The 25,552-nt window shown below is 40.1% G+C and overlaps 2 protein-coding genes across 2 annotated transcripts in view; both read right to left on the bottom strand.

The window, feature by feature from the left end:
* LOC134658325 (uncharacterized protein DDB_G0283357) overlaps nt 1–3,403 on the bottom strand; it is a 30,592-nt gene extending 27,189 nt beyond the window's left edge. Inside the window, exon 1 of the mRNA XM_063513956.1 lies at nt 3,385–3,403. Within this exon, the coding sequence (XP_063370026.1) occupies nt 3,385–3,387 (3 nt within the window). The 5' untranslated portion in view covers nt 3,388–3,403. The remainder of the gene's footprint in view (nt 1–3,384) is intronic.
* Nucleotides 3,404–11,221: 7,818 nt separating this feature from the next.
* The window catches only part of LOC134658319 (collagen alpha-5(IV) chain-like), a 34,781-nt gene continuing 20,450 nt past the window's right edge, over nt 11,222–25,552 (bottom strand). Inside the window, exons 12-21 of the mRNA XM_063513950.1 lie at nt 25,374–25,477; nt 24,054–24,216; nt 22,415–22,513; nt 20,259–20,375; nt 18,899–19,066; nt 17,458–17,572; nt 16,830–16,960; nt 15,597–15,778; nt 12,658–12,982; nt 11,222–11,955 (exon numbers count right to left, since the gene is read on the bottom strand). Coding sequence (XP_063370020.1) covers nt 11,222–11,955; nt 12,658–12,982; nt 15,597–15,778; nt 16,830–16,960; nt 17,458–17,572; nt 18,899–19,066; nt 20,259–20,375; nt 22,415–22,513; nt 24,054–24,216; nt 25,374–25,477 — 2,138 coding nt within the window. The remainder of the gene's footprint in view (nt 11,956–12,657; nt 12,983–15,596; nt 15,779–16,829; nt 16,961–17,457; nt 17,573–18,898; nt 19,067–20,258; nt 20,376–22,414; nt 22,514–24,053; nt 24,217–25,373; nt 25,478–25,552) is intronic.

Below are 25,552 nucleotides of genomic sequence, written 5' to 3'. Positions count from 1 at the left end.
TGATAACACCTATGTAGCATAGGTGATATGCTAAAATCAGTTAAGCTGTTTAGACTGCAGATGACCTAAATATAAACATATGTACATACATATACCTGTCAGATCCCAAGGGCTCTAATTTGAGCCAGAACGCTTATGGTGACGTCACACACGTGGGAGTTGACGGGTTAAAAAAATATTAGCATACCCACTATTACCACAAAGTTACAAAGTAAATAAAAACCGGCCAAGTGCGAGTCGGACTCGCGCACGGAGGGTTCCGCACCATCAACAAAAAAATAGAGCAAAATAAGCAAAAAAAAAACAAGCAAAAAAACGGTCACCCATCCAAGTACTGACCCCGCCCGACGTTGCTTAACTTCGGTCAAAAATCACGTTTGTTGTATGGGAGCCCCACTGAAATCTTTATTTTATTCTGTTTTTAGTATTTGTTGTTATAGCGGCAACAGAAATACATCATCTGTGAAAATTTCAACTGTCTAGCTATCACGGTTCGTGAGATACAGCCTGGTGACAGACGGACGGACGGACGGACAGCGGAGTCTTAGTAATAGGGTCCCCTTTTTACCCTTTGGGTACGGAACCCTAAAAACCAAACATTCATGCTATGACTGAACTACCTAATATCTTTGGTATACCATGGATCTCACTATTTAATATGGACAAGACAGTTACTTTGTGCTACTTTTTCCTATACATTAGCTGTGTGGGAAACCTCGCTCCGCATCGCTATCTGCCGACTATAGGTATTCACTAAGATATACGATGATAAGGAACACAACACTGAATTAAGTGATAATGTTACTTTGGCAATAAATCATTGTTTTCACCAGTTCAATAGCACTTTGATCTTATATTTAAATACTCATATAGAACTTTAATTCAATGAAATAAGAACTAATTTCAAATAGCAATTTGGAGTGTTCTTTTGAACTAGGTACGCAGAGGTTCTAATGGTAAAAAGATAATTGCAATCATAGTAATGTTCATTTTTATGCAAGGAACTGCTGTTTTTTGCCTGAGAAATGTGAATTTGAATGATTATTGCATTTACAATTTTACACTAGTAAAGTGGTTGTAGTCACATTACTTCATTAGTATTAGTTCTGTTTGTGGATAGTTCTTCTATTTCAATAAGTGTGTTTGACAAAAAACAAAATAAACAGTTATGTTATCACATTAAAATTGTGTCTAGATGTTTCGCGGTTATCACACTGATGTGTATACGCCGCTCCGGGGTCATACATAAATGACATCACACGAATTTCATGATTTAATGAATCCTCACATTTGGCAACTCCCTCCCCCTGATGTGACGTCACTTAAGTATTTGGCATTTTTGTTTTCCATTAAATCAGTAATTCGAATGAGTGTTATTATTTTAATAAAAAATATTTTGAATATAGCAATATTAGAAATTGCATGACCCGAAACCGATTAGGAGATAAAATTTCACGAATAAATACCTTACATCATTGCAAAAAGTAGTTTTTGTCTGTACAGCGAATACAAAATAAAATCTAAATACATCATTTAAGGTTACAGATGAAGTTAGAATGACGACACAAAGTTTATGACTCCCCCGTCCCCCTTGTCACAACATGTCACATTTTCTATACCCCCTCCCCCCCCTGAACGTGTGACGTAATTAATGGATGACCCCTCCTGTGAGTGAGTGAGATAGTACTACGCATGTAGCAATGTCTCGCTCGCACCCCGGAGCGTCGTACGGATCCAATATGAAGAGGCTTTTTGAGTTCCAACTGTAAGATGAGTTCTGCTGTTAACTAACTATTATTTTTTCTTGTTTTATTTCTTTAAATTAGATATGGCTTAACTGTGTCAAATTCAATTTTACTCAAATTATGTACACTATAAAAATCAAACATATGAGTTAGCATATAAAAAAAAATACATCATATCAAGAGCTGGGCGGTCAAACCCAATAAATCAATTTTTATTATTATTCAAATAAGAAATCTACGCATGTCACAATTGTCACATATAGTTCTCATTTCAAAAACCCTTTTACCCTACTTATACCCGACAACTGGTCTGGCCTAGTGGGTAGTGACCCTGCCTGTGAAGCCGCGGTCCTGGGTTCGAATCCCAGTAAGGGCATTTATTTGTGTGTTGAGCACAGATATTTGTTTCTGAGTCATGGTTGTTTTCTATGTATTTAAGTATTTGTATAATCTATCTATCGTTGTCTGAGTATCCACAACACAAGCTTTCTTGAGCTTACTGTGGGGCTTAGTCAATTTGTGTAAAAATGTCCTATAATATTTATTTATTATATTCCTATACAGAAAACCACAATATTTATGAAATGTCAAACTGGTTGTGGTAAAATTTATAAACATGGCCATTTACCTTTGAATATTATAAAAACAGTTGTTATGTCAATGAACTCTAACATGTGTGTATGGTTTAAGTACTTTTGTAAAGTTATGGACATTACTAGCAATCAATGGGGAATTTTTTTTATTACTAAAAATTTACAGAAATCTATGACAGTCATAAAATACTGTGACAATGTTTTGAAATGTTATGATTAAAATGTTGGTAACATGCTCAAAAGGTGACACATCAATTTAAAGTCCAATGTTTACACAAATTTTAAAATAAAAATGAAAACTTCAACTACTTAGGTATATTTGTAATAATTCTATTTCAACCTACGAAAAAATATTTCGATTTAATAATGACCATAATTATTTGACAGTCAAAATGAAATGATGTACATTTTAATGTATTTTGTACAATTTAGGTGTCTAATGGTACTTATCATGTTTTTTATTTTACTTTTAACACATTTACGGGCCAAGAACTCGCTAGGTGGGTTCATTTTGTATTGTAAATGGGGCAATTAGCATTGAATCATTCAGTATTCATCACTTTTTTTTTATTAGAAATCCACATGGTAAAACAGGTTTCAACCCAATTTTTGTTTTGTTTTAGTATATTTGCTATTTGCTCTTGTTATAAAAGTGCGGTGAGGTGAGCAATACACCAATAAAAACTTGTTTAATAACTCACTTAAGGAAATCTTGAATATGAATGCAAATACCTACAAGGAAATGAGTGTACCTGACTTGAATGAAGAAATTACTGTGCAGATCATTCAAGCAAATCAAACATTTAAAATGCACCATGGATTTTCTATAAACCCATGTTTTATAAACAAAAGATGTGATGATTCATTAATTATTCAGTGAATAGTATATCTTCTTTGGCAAATAATACAAATTGTTTATGTGAATCTTAATCTGAAACTTTGGAAAGAGACAAGTATGTTAATTAACTGTAAAGTGTTTCTAAGCAGGTTTGGTACACTAAATCATGCTCAAGAACTAAAAGACAGGAAATAAGGCAAAATATTACCATTCACAAGTAAACTATTGTCTTCTCCTTACTACAAACAACAGGATATTGGAACAATGAACTATTCTGCCACATAACAAAATAAAAACAACACATATTCACTCAAAATAAGTGAAAGTGGTTTTATAAAGTCAATAATTTTGTGTGTTATCATATGGTTGCCACATGGAGTTAGGGACATGTAAACAGACCTGGGAATCCTAAGATTATTTGGAAGTCTAGTAGGAATTGCAACAATGACTCAACCCAGCTTTGACAACTACACTATTTGACATTTTACTAAGGAAAAAACAATTCAAGCTACTCCTTTTGTAAGCGTCTGTTAACCCTCTTTGCCTGTTAGAACACCATAAAATATTCAAGATGTAACTGTAAACCCACGGAAAAACAGTTAACTAGTCGCAAAATCTATCCTCGTAACTAGATGATACGTCCGTCAGCTGCCATTCAAAAGAATATGTGGCAAAAGTCAAACTTTCATTTCGTACAAGGATGCACTAAAAATACATTATAAACACTTTAAATACAGCCCATTACACGTTAGACGCCCTAGGACTTTATTTTTGACATTCATTCCCTATTTTAGAGAAAAAATCAAAATCGATGTTTACCTTACGTCTTCTCTCAATGCAAATCTATTCTTTAGCAGTATTGAGACTGCTAACCCTTCCGCAACAGTTGAAGATGAATCCTTTCCAATGGACCTACAACGCTGTTCACGATTCAATTTAACATAAAATGCAAAGCTGAAATAAATACAACTGTCCCAAAGATGTTTTCTGCGAGTTACTATACATTTGTTTTATGAAATGGCCTAATCTTTTACAAGATTCCGTTCTGTGTTTCCATAAACAATTTCATAATACTTTTTAATTTAGAAGTATGAGTATTTTTCCGCTTTCATCAAGGATATTATTTACTTTCTCTAATGTTTGAAATAATCAAATGCAAATATAAAGCATTAGAAATACCACTTGCAGTTTGTTTAAAAAACATATTATAAAAAGGCTTAATAGCGAGAATTTGTAATTATTTTCATGTTTTTACACAGTGTATTACTGCCCTAATACGCTTGATGTTGCCAACATGAAGATAATTGTCTATGGCTAAAACCGGGTCTACACGCGTCATAGATGACGCAATGCGTTTTTGCTTCGTGTAGCGCTAGCTTTATTTCGGGTCAATGCTTAGGTTGGCATTACTATTTTCCGTACAACTTTTATATCGTCACTATACTTACTCAACCTCATATCTGCACCAATCATGTGATGGAAATGTCGCTTTTTCTTTCATTAGGAATACGGGTGTTTTTGTCATCAAATGAGTGTTGCAGATACGAGGTTGAGTAAGTATAGCGGCGATATTATCCATTGTTAGGGCAGTAGCGTAGCGTAGTGGGGGCGGGGGGGAGCGTAGTGGGGGCGGGGGGGGGCGGCCCGCCCCGAGCGGCACTTTTAGGGGGCGGCAAAATTTCAGAATAAATACCAATAATATCGTATAAATATTTGAACTATTTCAGTCGCACTTATTATATTGAAATACGTAAGCTGGAGGGCGGCAAAATTATCATCCGCCCCGAGCGGCCGAGACCCACGCTACGCCACTGTGTTAGGGCAATGTTGGGCTTTCATTTAGTGAGTGTCCCAGCCAGCCAGCCCACCAGTGGACTTCTTCCCTGAATAATGACTTCCTAATAGGGTTTGCTCCCGGGAAATACCGGTACCGAAAGTACCGGGAATTCCCGGGATTTAGAGCCAAGCAAAGAACCGGGATTTCAAAATTAAAATCCCGGTACTCCCGGGATTTTTGGGACTAAAATTTCCGGTACAATATTTGGCTGCTTTCTGTTACTTAGCATGAAATATCATGTTTTATAAGGAAAATAAATATATTTTATCAATCTAAGGCTGATGGTAATACTTTTACGGCTGACCACTATATTAAAATAAATTAAAAAAAAAAAGTCAATGGGTTTGACAAAGCCGACAATATAAAATTGCGTAATTTCATACTTTAAGGGCATAAATGTTTGTACGATAAATAATTTTATACGAACAATTAGTTATTTCATATTTGTATACTAACTAGAAGCAAAAATAGAGACAATTTTGTAATTAATAAAATACTACTTTTAATTGAAATTCAAACACGGTATAAGAAACTCACATATGATAATGATATTGTAAATGAATTAATAATTCTGGCTGAATAACTTCTTGATTTGTCGTATTGATAGTTCTGTTATTATATGTTCGAAGGTCCACAGCCCATTTTGAACGCTTGCGAAAATTATCATTTTTTTTATCCTTTTTCACAAAACGTCTTACATATTCAAATTTTCTATGGGACGATATCTATTCGCGCCTACATTTTTCAAATTTGCCGCCTTTTTCTACTGTCAAGATCTGGTTGACCAAGTATAGTTAAAAATATCATGTAGTTTAGGAAAAAAAAAAACAAATTATATTAATGATTGTGTGACTTAAAGACACATATTATGGTACAAAAGAAGTGTGTACCTTCACTGTGCTACTTTTTTATTGTTTTAAGAAATATTCGTGGTAGTTTTACGCTTTTTTTTTACTGAAAATTGATGTGAAAACTGATTTTTGAAGGCAGTCCCGAAAGTACCGAAAATACCGGGAAATCCCGGTTCCATTTTTGCCCGGTACCGAAAATCCCGGTTCTTTTAAACAGTACCGGTTCTGCAATCCCTACTTCCTAACTTACTTTTGATAATGACACTGTATCATGTACGATTTCTAATGATTTGTACTGCATTTTGGGTACTTAGGGAATTTTGCAGTAGGGTAAATTTACTTTTTATCAGCATTCGCCACGTTTCATACCTTGAGTTATGATGAAAATGTTTTGTTTATATGTAGAGATAAACTATCCTAACTGTCGGGACTCCACCAACAGTGGGCACCTTGAACTTTATTTTCAGGTATCAATTGGAGACCTTCCTAGAAAAATAGCTGCCAATGACGTAACGAGTCAATCATTGGGCAGTTTACTGTTATCATTGTTATCAAGAATGTCAGGAATAAAACATGTGTGTACAAGCATATCATATATTTTTTTATAATAATTAAGAATAAATTCTTACATCATGAGTTATAAAATAAATACATTTATTGCCTTAAATTAAGTCCAAAAGTACTCTGTACAATTATTGTTAGCGATGTACAAACGAGAATGATACGTAAAAATATCTAAAAAAACAAAATTAAATAAAAAGAGTCCTATCATGAAGTTAGTAAGTTTCCACAATTCTGCGACAAATCTACGAACAACTTAACAAATTGTGTCTGAATCACAACCAATAGTTTGCATCTTAATTTCATCTCTTATCACTATTAGTGTAAGGCTTGAGTGGACGCTCGAGTTGGGCGTGCAGCGGGGCGGGGCGTGCGGCGTGCATGTTAAACAAATGCAAGCGTATAGGAGCGGCCTTAGTGCACGCTGCTCAAATCACTTGTGCGCAAATCACGCCCCGCCGAACGCTCCGCTTCGAGCGTCCACTCAGACCTTACACTTACACAAACTATGTTATATCATTGCTCTTCGCTTAACCTAAAACAAGAACCATTGTACCTTATATTATAATTAAAACTAAATTAACACTATCTAGTTACTAGCGGGTGTTTATTACTGGACTGTTGTGCAGTTTTTCATAAAATTGCCACACCTTAAGCTTTGGTTTCCTCCGATAGCGGTGCCGTCATACAGCGGCCGTCTCCATACAAATACTACGACATCTATATTTAGCCGTATTATTTAGTATGGAGACGGCCGCTATATGACGGCACCGCTATCCTAGGAAAACCGATCATTATCGTGTGGATACCGTCCCCCTAGCAGGCATACGCAACTTCATAGTTTAGACGTTATGTAGGCAAGATAATATTTAAGATCCCACATGGCCACATTAGCGTCACCCGAGCGTCGGCGTCTAGTCAACTCAATAGCTGGTGCTCGACGCAACGTTGGCGCAACTGCGCAGTGACATAGAGAAATATAGTAAGACAAGAGTGCTCACTCTATACATCAGTTTTGATACCAAAAAGACTTTTAATTTCAGTGTCTACATCTAGCATCGAGTAGCGGAACTATCAGTACTGCTACTTGACAATAGATGTAGCACCGACCGGAAAGCCTAAGCTTGTTGAGCATAAGACTTTCCGGTCGGTGTTACATCTATTGTCAAGTAGCAGTACTGATAGTTCCGCTACTCGATGCTAGATGTAGACACTGAAATTAATAGACTTTTTGGTATCAAAACTGATGTATAGAGTGAGCACTCTATGTATTTTTTTCTCTATGGCAGTGACATCATTTTCCATAGCGCTGACTAGACGCCGACGCTAGTGTGATGGTCTCAAAGCGTCATCTCCAGATTTATGCGACATAACATTTGTCTTTTTTTTTTATCAAGTATGAAAGTTGTATTCGAGATGTGATCAACCAGGTAAAGCTTTGGTTTCCTCCGAAAGCGGTGCCGTCATATAGCGGCCGTCTCCATACAAATACTACGACATCCATATTTAGCCGTATTATTTAGTATGGAGACGGCCGCTATATGACGGCACCGCTATCCTAGGAAAACCGATCTTAATAATCACTGAGCAAGCGTTAATACAGTAGCACCTATACAGAAATAATATTATTCTGCAAATAAAACTGTGACCTTATTGCACCAACGGCAAAATACCGTCGCCCGGTATTATTATGCGAGTAAACTTTTTCATTCTTAAAATACAAGGTACTTATTGATTTATGCTGTATGAACTAATGTGTTTATAGACTCTGTTTTTTTAAAGGTACATTTTCAGAATGCTATTTTAACAATCGGTAATAACTAAAAATTAATAAAATCAAAATAGCGGACCACCAAGAGTCTCGTTTCATAAAAGATTATTATGCAAAGAAAGTTTCGAAACTCTTATTGGAAAGAAAAAGACAACCTCCTTTATGAAATGGGGCCCAAAGTATTATAACTGTCAAAATAGCAAACTAAAGGTACTAGGTAATGTCAGAAGTACAAAACTTATCTGATCTGCCCGAAATATAACCTCAAATTTTAGTAGGATAATGAAATTGGTTAAAAGCGTTCACTATTGAAACGATGCCGTCAATAGGTATTTTTACCCTGCCAACTGTCTATTAGCACAGACAAGACAACTAAACTTACAGACATGCAAAGTTTAAGAAATCAATATAAGTCTTTCACTAGATGAAACTGACAGCGCCATCTAGTGAAACTTATATTCTACTCAAGTATTTCTAAGACTGCAAACTTTTATTTGTACAGTTGTCTATTTAATAACAAATGCGTAGTTACAGCAAAGTTCATATCTCAGTATGCATTTTGCTACTGTGGTATAAGATTAGTGACAGACTGGCTAGCAAATTTACTTTTTCAAGAGCTGTCAGGTAAATATCCTTATTTGCGATCCGCACGGAGCTCCGGTGAGCGAGCGAGACAACGTTATAATAACGTACAGTCAGCAATATTATTAGTTTTGCTGATTGTACATGTGTGTCTCGCTGACACACCCGAAATTAATCCGGATCAAATTTATATTCAAAATTCAAATAATTAACACTCTATTTGTCATGTAAGATTGAGAGTGCCAAGGTGCCAACTAATGATGCAAGAGGTCTAGGAAATTTACCTTTGTACAACAATTTGGTAGACACGGTCACGGTATTATGCGTATGCGTGCTAGAGGGACGCGTACGGCGCGCTCGCCTGGGGAACAGATTGCTCATCAACAAGGCAATACGATCGAAGGCCACTGTGACAACACAATGTGCAACTATTCTAGCATACCAATATGCCCTAACACTAAACTGTACCTCGAAAAATACTCGCACGGATTTAGAAATAAATTAAGGAAAAAAATATCACGAAAATTAAATTCATGTGGCAAATAATATGGCATCAGATTTTAAGTACTTTATTAAAAGTAAAGTAAGACTACGCTTGCGTTTGCAAGCTTAGATTTAAATGGAGTTTAAACGTACCCCTTATTGCGTTTTTAAGAGTTTATATAGGTATTGGAAGACAGAAAAACATCGCTCAGATCAAATGAAACGAAGGCTCATTTCGTTGGGTGAATCGGTGTTTGCTATTTGCGTCCTCTTATGTATGTGTTATTAGGAAAAAGTAGGATAGCATGAGCTCGCGCGGAATCAGCTGCAAAAGTTGCTAAGTGAGTGAAGTATTCAAAAACATCTACACACGTTACACGTTCTCTTAACTTAACCCTTAAATGCTTGATTTTTTTGTATAATGTCCTAATAAATTGAAATAGATGGGTAATGTTGTATAGATTGTGGGAAAAATAAAGAAAAAAAACATAGTAATTAAAAAATAATATATGTATATTGAGCCACGGGCCATCAAAATATACGATGTAGATCTACATCATAATGCATTTAAGGGTTAAACAATTCGCGGGGCCAGCTTCAAATCTACGGACTATACATCTTTGAACACTTCACCCGTTGAGATATTTCTGCAGTTGACCGGACCATCTTTCCCAACGACAATGATAATACGCATTGTAAAGTACGGTCATACTTTAACGATTAAGAAGCAATGCGACTCCTACTAATATTGTAACTTGTCTACTCGTTACGAACAAAATACATTGAGCTGCATATTCACAAAAGGCGTGAAACATTTTCGAGTCAAAGAAAATAGAACCTTATAATTTAGACAATTGAGTTGAGGATCAGTAAAAAATTTTAACGTCAATCTCCCATTAATTATTTAAAGTTACTGGCCGATATAGCCAAAATAAAATAATAAAAATCTAATTACACTAGTCTAGAACTAAAATGGACAAAACATACAGTTACTAAGTGTGTACTTCTGTAATTATTAAAAGTAACCAAAATGTGAAATCGATCCGTAGCCCGATCAACGAGGGAGCTGGACCCAACAATAATTCCATCCGCGAATTTACGCAGCATGATCAAGTATAGCAGGCACGCAGATAGGGTCAATCCGACTAACCCCAGAATTGAATTTATTCTGAATTTAATTTTAGAATAAATTCGTGGTCCAGTTTAGTCAAATTGAGCCAGAAATATCAAATAATCCTATCGTATTTAAGGATTATGCGCCATTTCTTCTACGAGTGCATACTTTACGTTATCATAATGTAAACATCATGGACGGAAAATTCTATCGGGCTCTCCGTACAGTCCAGTTCATAAACATGTATACAATTATGCACTTAGTTCCAACAAGTAAAAAAATGTATACACATTTTATGAACGACAGTACAAAAATCTCGTCGACAAGTTATATTTCAACACGGGGTCGGCCCGGGCTCCATTTAATTTCAAAATTGACTAGATATCTGTGTGCATAGGAATCGTATATAAAATAGCTAAGTAAAGGAACCAATGCGCTGTCAACCCGGCATGTGTGCAAAACAACCTACCACTAAGTTATTGCCATCAGCAAAACGACTCTAAAAACTGTACTTTTAAATTATTTAGATAAAGAGTACACATTAACACGCCTAGAGTTTTGTACAATTTGTACAAACATACGCCACCGTAATCGCGCTCAGTCGAGAAACCTAAACGACGTCTAATTCAAATACTATTTAATAAAAAAAAAAATCGCCGATCTCATAACGAATCTCACAATCATACGAAAGAAAATCACTAACAAAATATTTTGATCTCTCTTCACTGGTGTATAATTTAACGTTAAGTACTTGACGGTCGGGACGCGACGCGCCGTTGGGATCACACAAGGTGCAAGGCCGGTCATCACTTTTTTTTTTTTTTTTTTATGGACTTGAGGGGGTCATCACTTGTTCGGCGCGTACGGGTAGCCAGCGTGCGGCTGCGCGGCCCTGGACCCCGTCGCGTACAGCTGCTGCTGGAAGTTGTGGAACTGCGCCGCGTAGTTGGGGTCCGCCGTCGACGGGACTGCGAAGGACTGTCCTTTGAAACCCGGCCCGGGGCCGCCCATGGAGGGGGGGAGGGGTTGCGCGCTGCCCATCCTCACGTTACCGGGCATGCCTTTGACGCCTCGGAAGTTGGGGCCGCACATGGGGTTGGGTCCGGGGTTGCCGAAGGGGTCTTGGGGCATTTTGGGCGGGGAGTTGAACCCGGGGGGGTAGTGCGGCATGCGTAACATGCCGCCCGGAGCGCGCATGACGCCGCGCATGCCGCCGTCCATGTCCATGCCGCGCGGGAAGTACTGCACGCCTTTACTGTCCATCTGCATGGGGTTAGTGACTCGCTGCAGGAAGTCCAGGCTCGGGGGGCCTCGGGGGCCCGAGTTGCAGGGCATCTGAGGCCGCGTGGGTAAATACTGTATCGTGTTGGGCGCGCTAGCTTTTACCTGTACGTTGGCGCCGTTGAACGGCGGCATTTTGCCGCCGGCCATCCGGGGCCCCATCATGGCGTCGGGCCCCATGGGCCCCATAGGCCCGCCCATCTTGGGGCTGAGGTTCATGTCGGGCGGGAAGTCGCCACCCATCATGCCCTCTATGGGACCGCCCATGCCCGGGCCACCCATGTTGTCCATGTGGCAACCTAGAGAAACAGTCATCAATATTAATAAAGCGAGAGCTAATTGTACCAAAGCGTTTAACCCTTTAACCGCCAGAGTCTGATATATAACACATTACATATCCAGCTCATTTCGCCACAGTCTGATAAATAAGACGAAGATCTGATTTGGTTTTTACAGCACATTTATAACTCCCGTAAGTATGCCAGCCTTACTCTGCGTGGTACAATTACTGTCGGTGGCGACACGAATACGCTCGATCAAAAATTGCCGGCGGTTAAAAGGTTAAGAAGATTGCACGTCGTCAGATGTTATGTTCAAAAAAGCTACGGCAGAAATCAATTGAAATATAAACTCTTCATAGATATTTTCAAACAGAATTTTGTTTTCTGTAATCTACGATAATCTATACGATGTCAAAGCGAAAATAAATAAGTCCATCATCAATTTTTATACTGATACTTTTAACCATAGACTAGGAATCCGCTAGACGGAGTTTAGAGCAATTATTTCATGAAACCGATGCTGCCAAAAATACGGGGGTGCGGGGGGACGAGGTGAGCGAATCTCGTGCCGTAATTGGTCCGTTCAAAGACACGGACCAATCACGGCACGGGATTGACTCGAAGGAGTAAAACTACCGTATAAGTGGCAGAGGGGGTAGCGTTACTATGCTCAGTCTAGAGGATGTCTTGTCTGTGCTTTTAACAATCCAAAATCCTCACCTAAATCATTCATCATCATATGCGGATGTCCATGCGGATGCATAGAATGGTGATGCTGCATATGATGCGGGCCGGATCCGAAAGGCCCCATCCCGCTCCCGTTGGGCCCCATGGGGCCGGGGCCGGGGCCCCCTCCGCCGACGGTGTTGGTGAGCTGTTGTGACATCTGCGCGAGCGAGGATATGGGGTCGAATGAGGAGGTGGAAGTCATAGGGCCGTTGGGGCCCTGGTTGGGGTTGATGGGGATGTTGTCCGGCCTGTTCATGCTGCACGGGCCGGGAAAGGGGCCCGGGAGGCTCGTGCTAGGGCCGCCCGGTAACGTCGACTGTTGGAGAAAATCCATCGTTATCAAATATCCTCAGAGCGTAACAGATTACGTAACTTAGATAACATCCCTACCAGGGATGTTGCGAACATCCGCATCCGCATCCGCAACCGCGGAACTTCCGCATTATTTTCAACATCAGCATCTGCATCCGCATCCGCATAAAATCGATGCGGAGCTTATGCGGATGCGGATGTCAAAGAAGTCGGTACAGGAACGTCTTAGCGGCGGCGTAAGTGCTAGGTAATTTCGTCATTACCTATAACGAAATCGTCTAGATCCAGAAAAGTCGGCCAAGTTACTGTTTATTAAATATAACGCATCTATATTCTTGCTCAAATACTAAACTTTTCGTTTTTTTAAAATAAAAACATACTAAAAATTTAATATTTGACGTTTTCTAAGTAACTAATTTTGACATCCGCATCCGCATCCGCATCCGCGGATGTGAGCCTTTAAATATCCGCATCCGCATCCGCGGATGTCAAAAAATCTGCATCCGCAACATCCCTGATCCCTACATTCGAGATCGTAAAAACGAACAATGAATACGGTCGAAGAGTATGGAAATGCATTGTACCGCGTATATTGAATAGATTTCCAAATGAATTATTAAGCTCATTAGAAGATCGAACATGTGGACAAGCTAGATACATTATAAAGAAACACATGCTTAAAATAAGAGAACAATCGAATCCCTATCTTGTAACAATATAATAAAACTGTAATAGTAGTGTATAATTAATTCTATATGACTACCTAGACTCCTTAACTCAAAAAATCTTTTTAATTTAAGATTAGTAGTTAAGTTTTGTAAATATGCATGCTTATTTTCCTTTAGACGCATAAAACCACAAACGCGAATCACCAACTCTACGCAAAAAACCACTTAAGCGAAACACCAACTACGCAAAACACCAACTACGCATAACGCCAACATGAAATTACGCAAAACACAAATCACGCTAAATACCATGTATGCGGAATACCACCTAAAAGAAAGAAATTTAAAGGGCCATAATGTATTGTAAAACGTTGTACGATACATGGGTATGTTAACACAGCACTGTTTCTTTTCCAAAATCATTTCCTTCACAACTTAACTAGACGGAGCCCCGCGAACGGGGCTCCTATTTCTGAGCGGTTTGCCCTTCGGGCATCTGAAGCTACCTAACGAACCTAACCTACCTACCTATTGATTTAGTGTGATATCCTTGAAAACATTACACTTTGGGGAAAAAAGCGTAGGTAGGTAGGTAGATAGGTTAGGTTCGTTAACACCACAACACGTCAGGTTGGTATTTCGCGTTTGTGGTATTATGCGTAGTTGGCGTTTTGCGTAATATTTTTTAGAAGTCCGCAAAATGCCAAAAAACCTGGGATTGGTATTTCGCGTTTGTGGTTTTATGCGTCTAAAGGCTTATTTTATGAAATAAACAGATTAAAAGTTAATTTTTTTTTATGAGCTCTATGTCTAGAAAAGGAGGCCTACTCGGACTGTTGTAAAACTCATACTTAATTAATTTTACACAAGCAGAAACGTCTGCGAACGATGCGTGAATTCAAGTCTCACCCAACGCAGTAATTTTTCCACTTATATATATTATGTAAACTCATACTTAAGTCATTATTTCCAGACATAGTGTCATCAACATCGCATAGCGCACTATTAACCACATTGCAAATTCTTTTATTTCTAAAAGGCTTTTCAGGAGGCCTATGAATAGCCCCTAACTGAGGCCGCATGACCATTACGCAGGTCGATGATATCGTAAAGTATGTGAAAGCAAAAACCGGATTCATCCTGAGGGTCGCGAAGTTGGAATCTCGACACAATGCGAATTTTAATTCGTTTGCGGTGACCGTTCCGACTGAACATCTAGCGACCTTCACCAAGGACATAGAGAAAAAAATACATAGAGTGCTCACTCCATACATCAGGTTTCGTACCAAAAAGACTATTAGCATCTAGCATCGAGTAGCGGAACTATCAGTACTGCTACATCTATTGTCAAGTAGCAGTACTGATAGTTCCGCTACTCGATGCTAGATGTAGACACTGAAATTAATAGTCTGAACTGATGTATGGAGTGAGCACTCTTGTCTTTATTTCTCTATGCCAAGGAGGAGTTTTGGCCGAAGGGTGTCAAGTTTCGGCGGTTCCGCGGCCGGTTCCCTGACACTGTGGGGTTGCGTAATGCATCGCAATCATGTGTTTTTTAGTGTTTAGTTATATTTTTATAATATGTATGCTAGTTTTAAGGTATTTATGTATAAATAATAAATAAATAATAATAAATAAATATTATAAGACATTAATTACACAAATTGACTAAGCCCCACGGTAAGCTCAAGAAAGCTTGTGTTGTGGGTACTCAGACAACGATATATATAATATACAAATACTTAAATACATATAAAACAACCATGACTCAGGAACAAATATCTGTGCACATCACACAAATAAATGCCCTTACTGTCATTCGAACCAAGGACCGCGGCTTCACAGGCAGGGTCACTACCCACTAGGCCAGACCGGTCGTCAAAATCAAAATGTATGGGCCACTAGTTGCCTGAAATAAACGATTTCATTCATTCATTTATTACAACTTACGTCATTATTTCCTGTCATAGAGTCATCGACGCCCGCCGCGCTGTTGACCACGCTGCAACTGCTTTTAGCGCAGGAACCTGAAGAGGCCGGCGCGTACGGCCCCTGGCTGAGGCCGTCGCGCTGAGGGGTCTTGGAGGGGTCCTGCGACCGGTTTGAGGACGGGCTTGGCCTCGATTTCTCATCTGGTGAAGAGAATTAATTATGTCAAAAGAATTTTTAGATTTGACCACAGAATAAGTAATAGTATTATCATACAGAACGAACACGCACCGTCCCGCCCCGATTCGGATTACCCCGCCCGCGACAGGCCGCGACATGAATGTGTGCGTAAGTCGCTCTACTGAGAGCATGTCAGGATTCCGTCAGAAACTCAATGACGCGTGTACAGACGTGCCGCGCACACATATAAACGCAAATCATTTTTGATGTATGGCGTGTCCGCCCTGTGCCCCGACCATGACCATGACCGGACCATGACCAGACCATTTATAAATAATACATGTATTTTCCGCTTTCTAAGATTTTCAGAGAAACACACGGGAACAATATAAGCCTTTACCCTTCAGTACACCTGCATGAAATAAGATCTTTTTGGAGCAAGCGTGATGAAAAATACGTTACAGGTTCAATAAATATTTCACCTAAAGTGTGATTCTATGGAACTTGCTAAACTATGTAAACAAAAATCACTAGTAAATTCATCATTTAGAGACAATTTCAAATATTTCAATATGGCGGTTTGTTTACATAGTTAGTAAGTTCCATAGAATGACACTTTAGAAAGATATTCACAAAAATCAATAACTCTTTTTAGGGTTCCGTACCCAAAGGGTAAAAACGGGACCCTATTACTAAGACTCCGCTGTCCGTCCGTCCGTCCGTCCGTCCGTCTGTCACCAGGCTGTATCTCACGAATCGTGATAGCTAGACAGTTGAAATTTTCACAGATGATGTATTTCTGTTGCCGCTATGACAACAAATACTAAAAACAGAATAAAATAAAGATTTAAGTGGGGCTCCCATACAACAAACGTGATTTTTGACCGAAGTTAAGCAACGTCGGGCGGGGTCAGTACTTGGATGGGTGACCGTTTTTTTGCTTGTTTTGCTCTATTTTTTGTTGATGGTGCGGAACCCTCCGTGCGCGAGTCCGACTCGCACTTGGCCGATTTTGTTTCCTTTCTTCAAGTTACGTGTAGAAAAGTCTCCTTTTTATCACAGTAAATACATTACCTTGTCCACATTTGTTTCCTTGCGACGTCGGTGTCTGAGGGTTGTTGAACCCTGGACTCTGTTCTAGTGAGAACCTGCCCGCCCGCTGTTCTGATAGCGACGAGTGAGGTTCTGGCGTGCCAGGCATCATCCTATACAAAAAAATATAGGTTATGCCACATAAGTCTATAATAATACTCGTGAAAACCTATAAAAACTCAAAAATGAGAGTTTTCCCAGAGATAAGACCTAGCTAGATCGATTTTTCGCCCCCTAAATCCTCCATATAGCAAATTTCATCGAAATCTTTAGAGCCTAAGGTAATTAAATAAACAGATTTTTTACAGAAAACTAAACTTTTTTTGTTACTCGTCTAAAAGTGCGTCCAAATCTGGGTAGTCTCTCACTTGACGCAATTTTAAGGCCAGAAGATGAGAGCACGCCAGCTGTGTGTGTAGACGTGCACGTGCGCAAAAATGTTTGAGCCGCGCACGCACACGTCACGCAAGCGGTGTGCCGTCTCTCATAAGGATCTGTATATTACCACGCGCACGTGCACGTCTAGGCACACGAACGCGGTGTGCTCAGGCCTTTAAAGTTAAGAAGTGTTCCAAGTAAGAGTGTTGAGAAATATGAAACCTGAACGTACCCAGCGGGTGATTTCTGGTTCGAGTTAGATTGCGGCGTCTGCCCGCCGCTGTTCGAAGGAGGCCCGTTGTCTTTCAAAGACGTGTTAGGCTGTTTCTGTATCGTCAACTCTTGACCTGTAAACATAACATATATAGTCCCTTTTCCATGCACACAACACATATAAGACTGCGTGCCCACTGGAGCGGAGCGAGATAAAACTCCACCAATAGAATTGCAAAAATCTGCGCTCTTTGAGCTATTGATCCGCTTCGCTTCAGTGGACAGGCAGCCTGACAGGGTGATAGACGAATTAGCCATAGAGTAATGAAAGTAACACATGTTAGCACATTTTCACCAACCACCACCATATGAAAACAAGGTGATTTTAAACGAAACAACACACAAATCACATAGAAACGACTTATAAATAGTTTTGGCTACAAATTGGCCATGACAAACCAAGTTATAGCCGTTACAGAAGGCAGAAAACATTTAAAGCCAAAACAGAAATGAAAAGCCGCCTTCAGAAATAAAAAGATAAAAAAAAACTTGCAATAGTTGCAAATGAGTATTTTACATTTTTGTACGTTTTAAGAATGAAACGCAAAAAGCCACTAAATCCAATTTAGAAGCAATTTCTTAAAACTGCGTATACATTCCTCGCAGTATTTATTTAGAACTACTCTACACGAGTAAGTCTTAGATACTTTACATGGGGACAAGATTATATAATTTAAACGAGACTAAAATTGTTTTTGGTGTAATATTTCAAGATAATAGGGATGTTGACATGAATCGCGAATATATAACATGTTATGTTTTTACCATAGCAGGGTATATTAGAACGCGGAAAATCATATTTTGCAAGTGTAAATATGCGTAATAAATTAATTAAAAATAATCAAAAGTATTTAAAATAATGCCCAGTATCACGTGACTGCAAACGCCAATCGGAGCGCGTGACGTAATCACAGTGGAATCACCAAAGACAAGTTATAAAACCTGCCTAAGTGTCTACAGATTATCGTACCGAAACGCGATCTTGGTGCGGTGCGGCGCACGAATCGATAGTGTGTAAGGTGGTGCGTTAAGGACGCAGCTATAAGTTAGAGCGAGAAAGAAGGTCGCTGTCCGATGCGGTAGTGTGTTAACGCTTTAAAAAAAATTGTCAGTTGCCATATAAAGAATTAAAAAAAATTACTGGCAGTTTGTTTAAAACGCCGTTACGTCATCAAGGTCACGAGACAGTTTTGAGCGTTTAGGCGCGAAATTTAAATACTAAACTTATTATACATGTTTTTTTATTCAGAATTAATGAATATATTTTTTTAACATTTTCTTCTGTAATTATTACTACAAAATGAAACCAGTTCCAAAAAATTGTCAACATCCCCATTTTAAATTATCACGTTTTTACATGTAAGCGATTATTTCTGTGTGCGGCAAAGCCAAAATGTTACCTTCGAACTGGTTGAGATACGATATTTGCTGCGGCGAGGGCACGGGCATCAGGCTGGGCTCTTTCCCCGTTCTGGCGTCCACGCCCGCCTGCTGGTTCTTCTGCTGTTGCGCCGCTAGGCATTGCAGAGTGCGCACAAAAACGCCATCGTCCAATTTCTCCAGTATTTCTATTGGCCCAACGTTCCCAAAATATGGCCGGGTTAATGTCACACGTTGGGATTGCAAGCGTCAAGCGTTTTGCGGGGGGGAGGGGGGGGAAACAAAAAAATACGCATTACAACTACGGAAAACAACTAAGAAATTTGGCAAATAAAAATTCGTCGTGGTTGGGAAAATGTCTAACAGATAATAAGCATGCATCGTCTATGGCTCGTCCAAACATGCGTCTGCCAGACTTACCTATAGTATAGCAGCGTATAAAAGAGAATGAATTAAAAGGTTATATCAATAACAGTATAAAAGGCGAGTTAATCTTACTTTAATGTAATTCACTCGATTATTTAGTACATTGAAAGAGCCTTAAATGTAAACAGTAAAACAGACACCGCTTATCATGATACTGGTTAGATATTGTTTTTAAATACTCCAGTTATGACACCCAGGTGACATTTTAAGTAAAAATTAGATAAGAGTTTGTTAGTGGTGAAAAACCTCCGGTTTTATATGTTTCATAAGAAGTGGAGCATACAAAAGCTGTTTTTTTTTATTTATGTTTTGCGAGTCTGTAAAACGACCGGGCTATGATCCACCTAATATTTGATGCGAGGTGTCTGTTATCTTACATTACTTTATACTCAGTTCGGGTCTCTATTGTATCCCAAAAAGTTTTAAGTCACAATGTGTTTGTTTGCCCGCATTTTCGTTAGTCAAGAAACGCGTCACTTTTCAGGATTGCCATAAAACAAACCTAATCTAACCTATCTATAGGATAATCTCACGAAAATTCTGAAAAGTGAACGGTTTCAGCTTTATGACCAATGATCATATGACAAACTAAACATTATGACTTAAAACTTTATGGAAAACAAAGGGACCCCAACCCACTCAGTTCACATTGGGCGCGTAGGAAAAGACAAAATTACAATAGAGCAAGTTAAAGAACACGTCTGTGGCGATTCACACATCAACTCGACAATCTGTCGCGGGAAGACGATATAATCTATCATTACAGGTCTTCTTTTCTCGCGTCAAATCGCGATGCCCGTTAGAATTTTTAACTCTGAATAGACCGTTCGTATACCTTATTACAACATAACAAGGTCCACTAGCGATCAATCATCGTCTCTCCCGACACGCCAACACAAACCGGCTGCAACATAAGCCTTATAGCTTGTAGTACAAGGTTGAGTTTGGACTGACCTGGCGCGTCCTGCTTGGCCTGGGGCTTGCAGTGCGCGGGGCTGTTGAGGCCGGAGCCGGCGCGCGAGGCCTCCGCCGACATGGGCAGCTGCGCGCCGTGCCCCGGAGACTGCGTGGCTGAGGGCACAGAATAAATACCACTAGGTACAGAAGATTCACACCAGGAAACATCCCTAATAGAACATTCATAGTAGAAAAAATAAATAAAGTAAATATGACGATTTTAATAAAGTTCAACTGTAGTCAATGTACTAAGCTAGGAATAAGTAATTGTTAATAAAAAAACCTATTCTCTTTTCAGAGCAACACAGTTTTGTTTTTATTTCGCCTCCGCATAGAAAATACTGTGCGTAACGCACATTATATAAATATAATGACGAGTCCATTCAGTTTTTCATTACAAGACAAATCACAAAGGCATGTGACTTGCCTAACTGCAGCATTTATCGTATTTTCGAATCAGGGATGTTGCGGATGCAGATTTTTTGACATCCGCGGACGCGGATGCGGATTTTTAAAGGCTCACATCCGCGGATGCGGATGTCAAGATAGTACCATAAAAAAACGTCAAATATTACATTTAAGTAATTTTTTTTTTCATAAAACCGGCCAAGTGCGAGTCGAACTCGCGTTCCAAGGTTTCCGTACATTAAGTCCCACTCACGCTTGACTGCTCATTTCTAATAGGTTTTTTTGGTTAATGACTAAATTACCTAGCAGTCTAGCACTTACGCCGATGCTAAGACGTTCCTGTACCGACCTGTTCCACATCCGCATCCGCATTAAATCCGCATCGATTTTATGCGGATGCGGATGTTGAAAATAATGCGGAAGTTCCGCGGTTGCGGATGCGGATATTCGCAACATCCCTGATTCACACTAACAAAACGCGTCTATTACGACGGATAGGACCGCTAGGTGACGCAAGCGCGAGCAGGCGCGAGGCAGTCCGTTCCGTAGCGGAGCGCGGCAACTACTATGGCTAGACACCAAAATTGGTGTGGGCCGCGTGTACTTGTGGCGACGCGACGAAATCGCGGAGTGAGCCTGCTGCGGGGAACGCCATGTTTGTAGACCTGTCTGTCAGATTACAAGAAACGCTTCGGTTCGGGTGAAGATATCCCCTGCATATTTTTAACTCCAGTGGCGGGCGAACCCCGAGCTAAGAACGAGTTTAAAATGAATTTATCAGAACCTTAAAAAGCGTTCCATCTTTAACCTTCACATAATTACACTTCGTCCGCTTCTCTTCCGCAGTTTTTTGACTAAGCGAGCGCGAAGGGTCTCCATTTCTTCCGCTTGCTTTACTTTTGCGGGTCACATTTCTTAACCACTTTTCGTAAAATTTTGTAAGCCAATTTATTTTTTAGGAAATTTTCAAAGTGCCGGAACCTCGGGGATTCGAGAAGTCTCCACCTCACAGAATCCCTAGTTTTAATTACACCCGCCGTATCAATTGGAATTTACAATATTAGAATATTAAGGTTTACAAGCGGTTAAGCGGTGGTGGCCGAGTGGATATGACGTCCGACTTTCAATACGGAGGTCGCGGGTTCAAATCCTGGCTCGTACCAATGAGTTTTTCGGAACTTATGTACGAAATATCATTTGATATTTACCACTAGCTTTTCGGTGAAGGAAAACATCGTGAGGAAACCTGCATACATCTGCGAAGAAATTCAAAGGTGTATGTGAAGTTCCCAATCCGCATTGGGCTAGCGTGGGGCCTATAGCCCGAGCCCTCTCGCGCATGAGAGGAGGCCTGTGCCCAGCAGTGGGACGTATATAGGCTTAATTTTTTTTTTAATACATATAAAATAAAGTTTATTGCAGTAAAAGACAGGTTCAAATACAATTAAAAAGACATACATACAGTCAGTCATACTTACAAACTAACTACTAACTAAACATTGCTGCCGCTCCTAGACGCTTCCGGTGCAAAAGTGCCCATAATACTCACAGCATTGCCGCGCTGGATGGCTATGAATAGCCTCTGCACCAGAAACGAGAAAGAAAAATGTACCCTGCTCCTAGGGGGGCATACTTTTGCCGCTTCACTGCAGCCTGAGACTCGGCCGCCGCTCCAGCCGCGCGCACCGTGCGAATAATTTATTTTTATTTAAGGTTTACAATATTAGAATGTTGTACATAATTACCTATAGGCACTGAGGCGGAGCGGTGCAGCGGGGAGGCGCCGTAAGGCGGCGGGGGCAGGCAGCCCCCTCGCTCCGAACACGGCGACTTAACTTGCGTGCCTGCAATATCGCACATTATGTTAAAAAAACCGGCCAAGTGCGAGTCCGACTCGCGCACGGAGGGTTCCGCACCATCAACAAATAAACAAGCAATAAAACGGTCACCCATCCAAGTACTGACCCCGCCCGACGTTGCTTCACTTCGGTCAAAAATCACGTTTGTTGTATGGGAGCCCCACTTAAATCTTTATTTTATTCTGTTTTTAGTATTTGTTGTTATAGCGGCAACAGAAATACATCATCTGTGAAAATTTCAACTGTCTAGCTATCACGGTTCGTGAGATACAGCCTGGTGACAGACGGACCGACGGACGGACAGCGGGGTCTTAGTAATAGGGTCCCGTTTTTACCCTTTGGGTACGGAACCCTAAAAACGTAGTATTAACCTCATTATTATTTGCGAAAACGGGAACTCATTGCATATAATTAAGTTTTAAAAATACCTCCGACGTTTCGGGGATCGCATTGTCCCCGTTGTCTCGGAGAAGAAAGGCTAAAGTTAACATCAACATCTAGCTGCACGAATTCTTAGAACTACCCGCACTTGAACATCTCGTATAGGGATATCACTCGGTCGACACACAACACCGTAAAAATCGTGAAAGTTTAAATCAACATAATTACTACAGTCAGCAGCAATAGTTGCTAAACGGGCGAGGTGTTCAAAATGACCTTGACGCACTCTTATTCTCTAGACCAGCGGTCGGCAACCTTTTAGCAGCCAAGGGCCACATAGTAGTTAACAAAGTTGACGCGGGCCGCACTTTGTTAATATTTATGACTCTATCAGACATTGTTGTTTGTCAATATTACATACAAAATAGCCAGGGAGGCTCGCGGGCCGCAAGTGACAGGTTCACGGGCCGCATGCGGCCCGCGGGCCGCGGGTTGCCGACCGCTGCTCTAGACAATAAAGTCGCGTCAAGATTTTGAACACCTCGCCCGCTTAGCAACTACTGCTGCTGACTGTACAAATACGAGTAACTAAAGTCTATTTTTTTATTCGGTAGACTAAAATGACATTTCACATGATGTTCATACTATGATACTATGCGGGGCGTTCTAAGTGTAAGGCCTGAGTGGACGCTCGAAGCGGAGCGTTCGGCGGGGCGTGCAGCGTGGCGTCGGGCTCACGCGTGATGTGAGCAGCGTGCACTAAGGCCGCTCCTATACGTGCGCATTTGTTTAACATGCACGCCGCACGCCCCGCCCCGGTGCACGCCCAACTCGAGCGTCCACTCAGGCCTTACACTAACTCGAGCGTCCACTCAGGCCTTACACTAAGGGCATAGAGAAATATAGTAAGACAAGAGTGCTCACTCCATACATCAGTTTTGATACCAAAAAGACTATTAGCATCTAGCATCGAGTAGCGGAACTATCAGTACTGCTACTTGACAATAGATGTAGCAGTACTGATAGTTCCGCTACTCGATGCTAGATGTAGACACTGAAATTAATAGTATTTTGGTATCAAAACTGATGTATGGAGTGAGCAATCTATGTATTTTTTTCTCTATGACTAAAGGTCAATACTCACTCAGGTCAGTGTCCATGGACTTGGGGTCGTCGAAGAACTGGTGGTGTATCTTCTGCCAGTCGATGTCGCCGGTGGTGGCGGGGCTCTTGGGGCTGCGCAGCCCGGCCTTGTGCAGCCCCGGCCCGCCCGGCCCGCCCGGCCCGCCCGGGTCACCTGGACCCATCTGTGGAAAAAGACAATTGTTATACTAGTGGCTCTGTGAGATGTAGACCTCGCGAGCAGAGCTTAAAACTGAATAAATGTATGGCAAAAATATTTAATAAAATATAGGTATAGTACATGTAATATAAACAAAAAATTAAAAACTACATAAAGCTACAAACAAAAATTAAACGAATACGCTTAACCCGCGCTTGATAAATAAAAAATACGAAATTTCTATTTTTTTTTCAAAATAAAAAACAATTATACGAAATTTAAGTATAAAAAAAAATACAAAAAGTTATGTAGCAGTATACAATTACTGGGGATGGAACCAGGGACCTGCCGATGCAAACAAAAAAAGCGAACGTTTGCAAAATACGCCATTATAGTTCTTACTAAAGCTGACGAAATTTAGCTACTCATTCTCAAGTAAAAACTAAATATCTAAATACCGCCAAAACCAGCGATACAAATTTTCTGAATTTTTGGCCTTTTAATCTATAAACATATCTCAAAAAGAAAAAAACTCTTATGATACCGATACGACTATTTGTTTAGGCGGGAGCTATTACGACTCCACCATTTTGAAAAATTTCCAAAAACCGGATCGACAAAAAAAAAATTTAGTCATAGAATTCGGTCACAAAATTTCACGAAAATCGGTTAAGAATTGCGACCTGTAGAGAACATCCGGACATACAAAAGCAAAATGCCCGAGTCAAAACGTAGACCTTCGCTACGCTTCGGTCAAAAATTACAATTTATTTTGAAAATATAATCGCGAAACCTGACAGAGAAAAAGTTTGGTGAGACCACGAGCGAAGCGAGGAGGAGCGTGTAGCTCGAATTTAATTCGAAGGTTTCGAAGACGAGCATGCCACAGCCAGCGAGCGCAAAACCCCCATTTTTTCCCACAGCAAAAGACGCACGCTTTCAAAGGCATTCTATGACCTATTTAAAATGTATAGTTTTAAACTGCCCCTTTCAGTTAATGTGTCTAATCTAGCATACACCTGGTAACCATTAGGTTTGCAAATTATATGATTTATTATGACGAAATGCCATGGGATTATTCAGCAAAAATAATGCAACAGTGCCAATCAGCTACAATTTTTTTTAATGATTTAAGGAAAACTTTAACTGGCACATTGTAGATTAAATTATTAGTTCACTCACGTTTCTCCTGCCGTATTCGTCGCACTGTGGCCCGTTTGGCATCCCGTGGTGCTCAGGGCCGCAGTCTCCGTGCCCCAACATCATGCCGTCCATCATTATACCACCTGAAATTATAAATCTCGTCAGAAAATTCTGCTAATAAGTCACAAAACAGATGAGCGAGGCGACGAGCACGGTCC

The sequence above is a fragment of the Cydia amplana genome, chromosome 22, assembly GCF_948474715.1.
Source record: "Cydia amplana chromosome 22, ilCydAmpl1.1, whole genome shotgun sequence".
In the NCBI taxonomy this organism is placed as follows: Eukaryota; Metazoa; Arthropoda; class Insecta; order Lepidoptera; family Tortricidae; genus Cydia; species Cydia amplana.
Note: the sequence above shows the minus strand (reverse complement) of the source record. Positions and strands in the feature narration are given on the sequence as shown.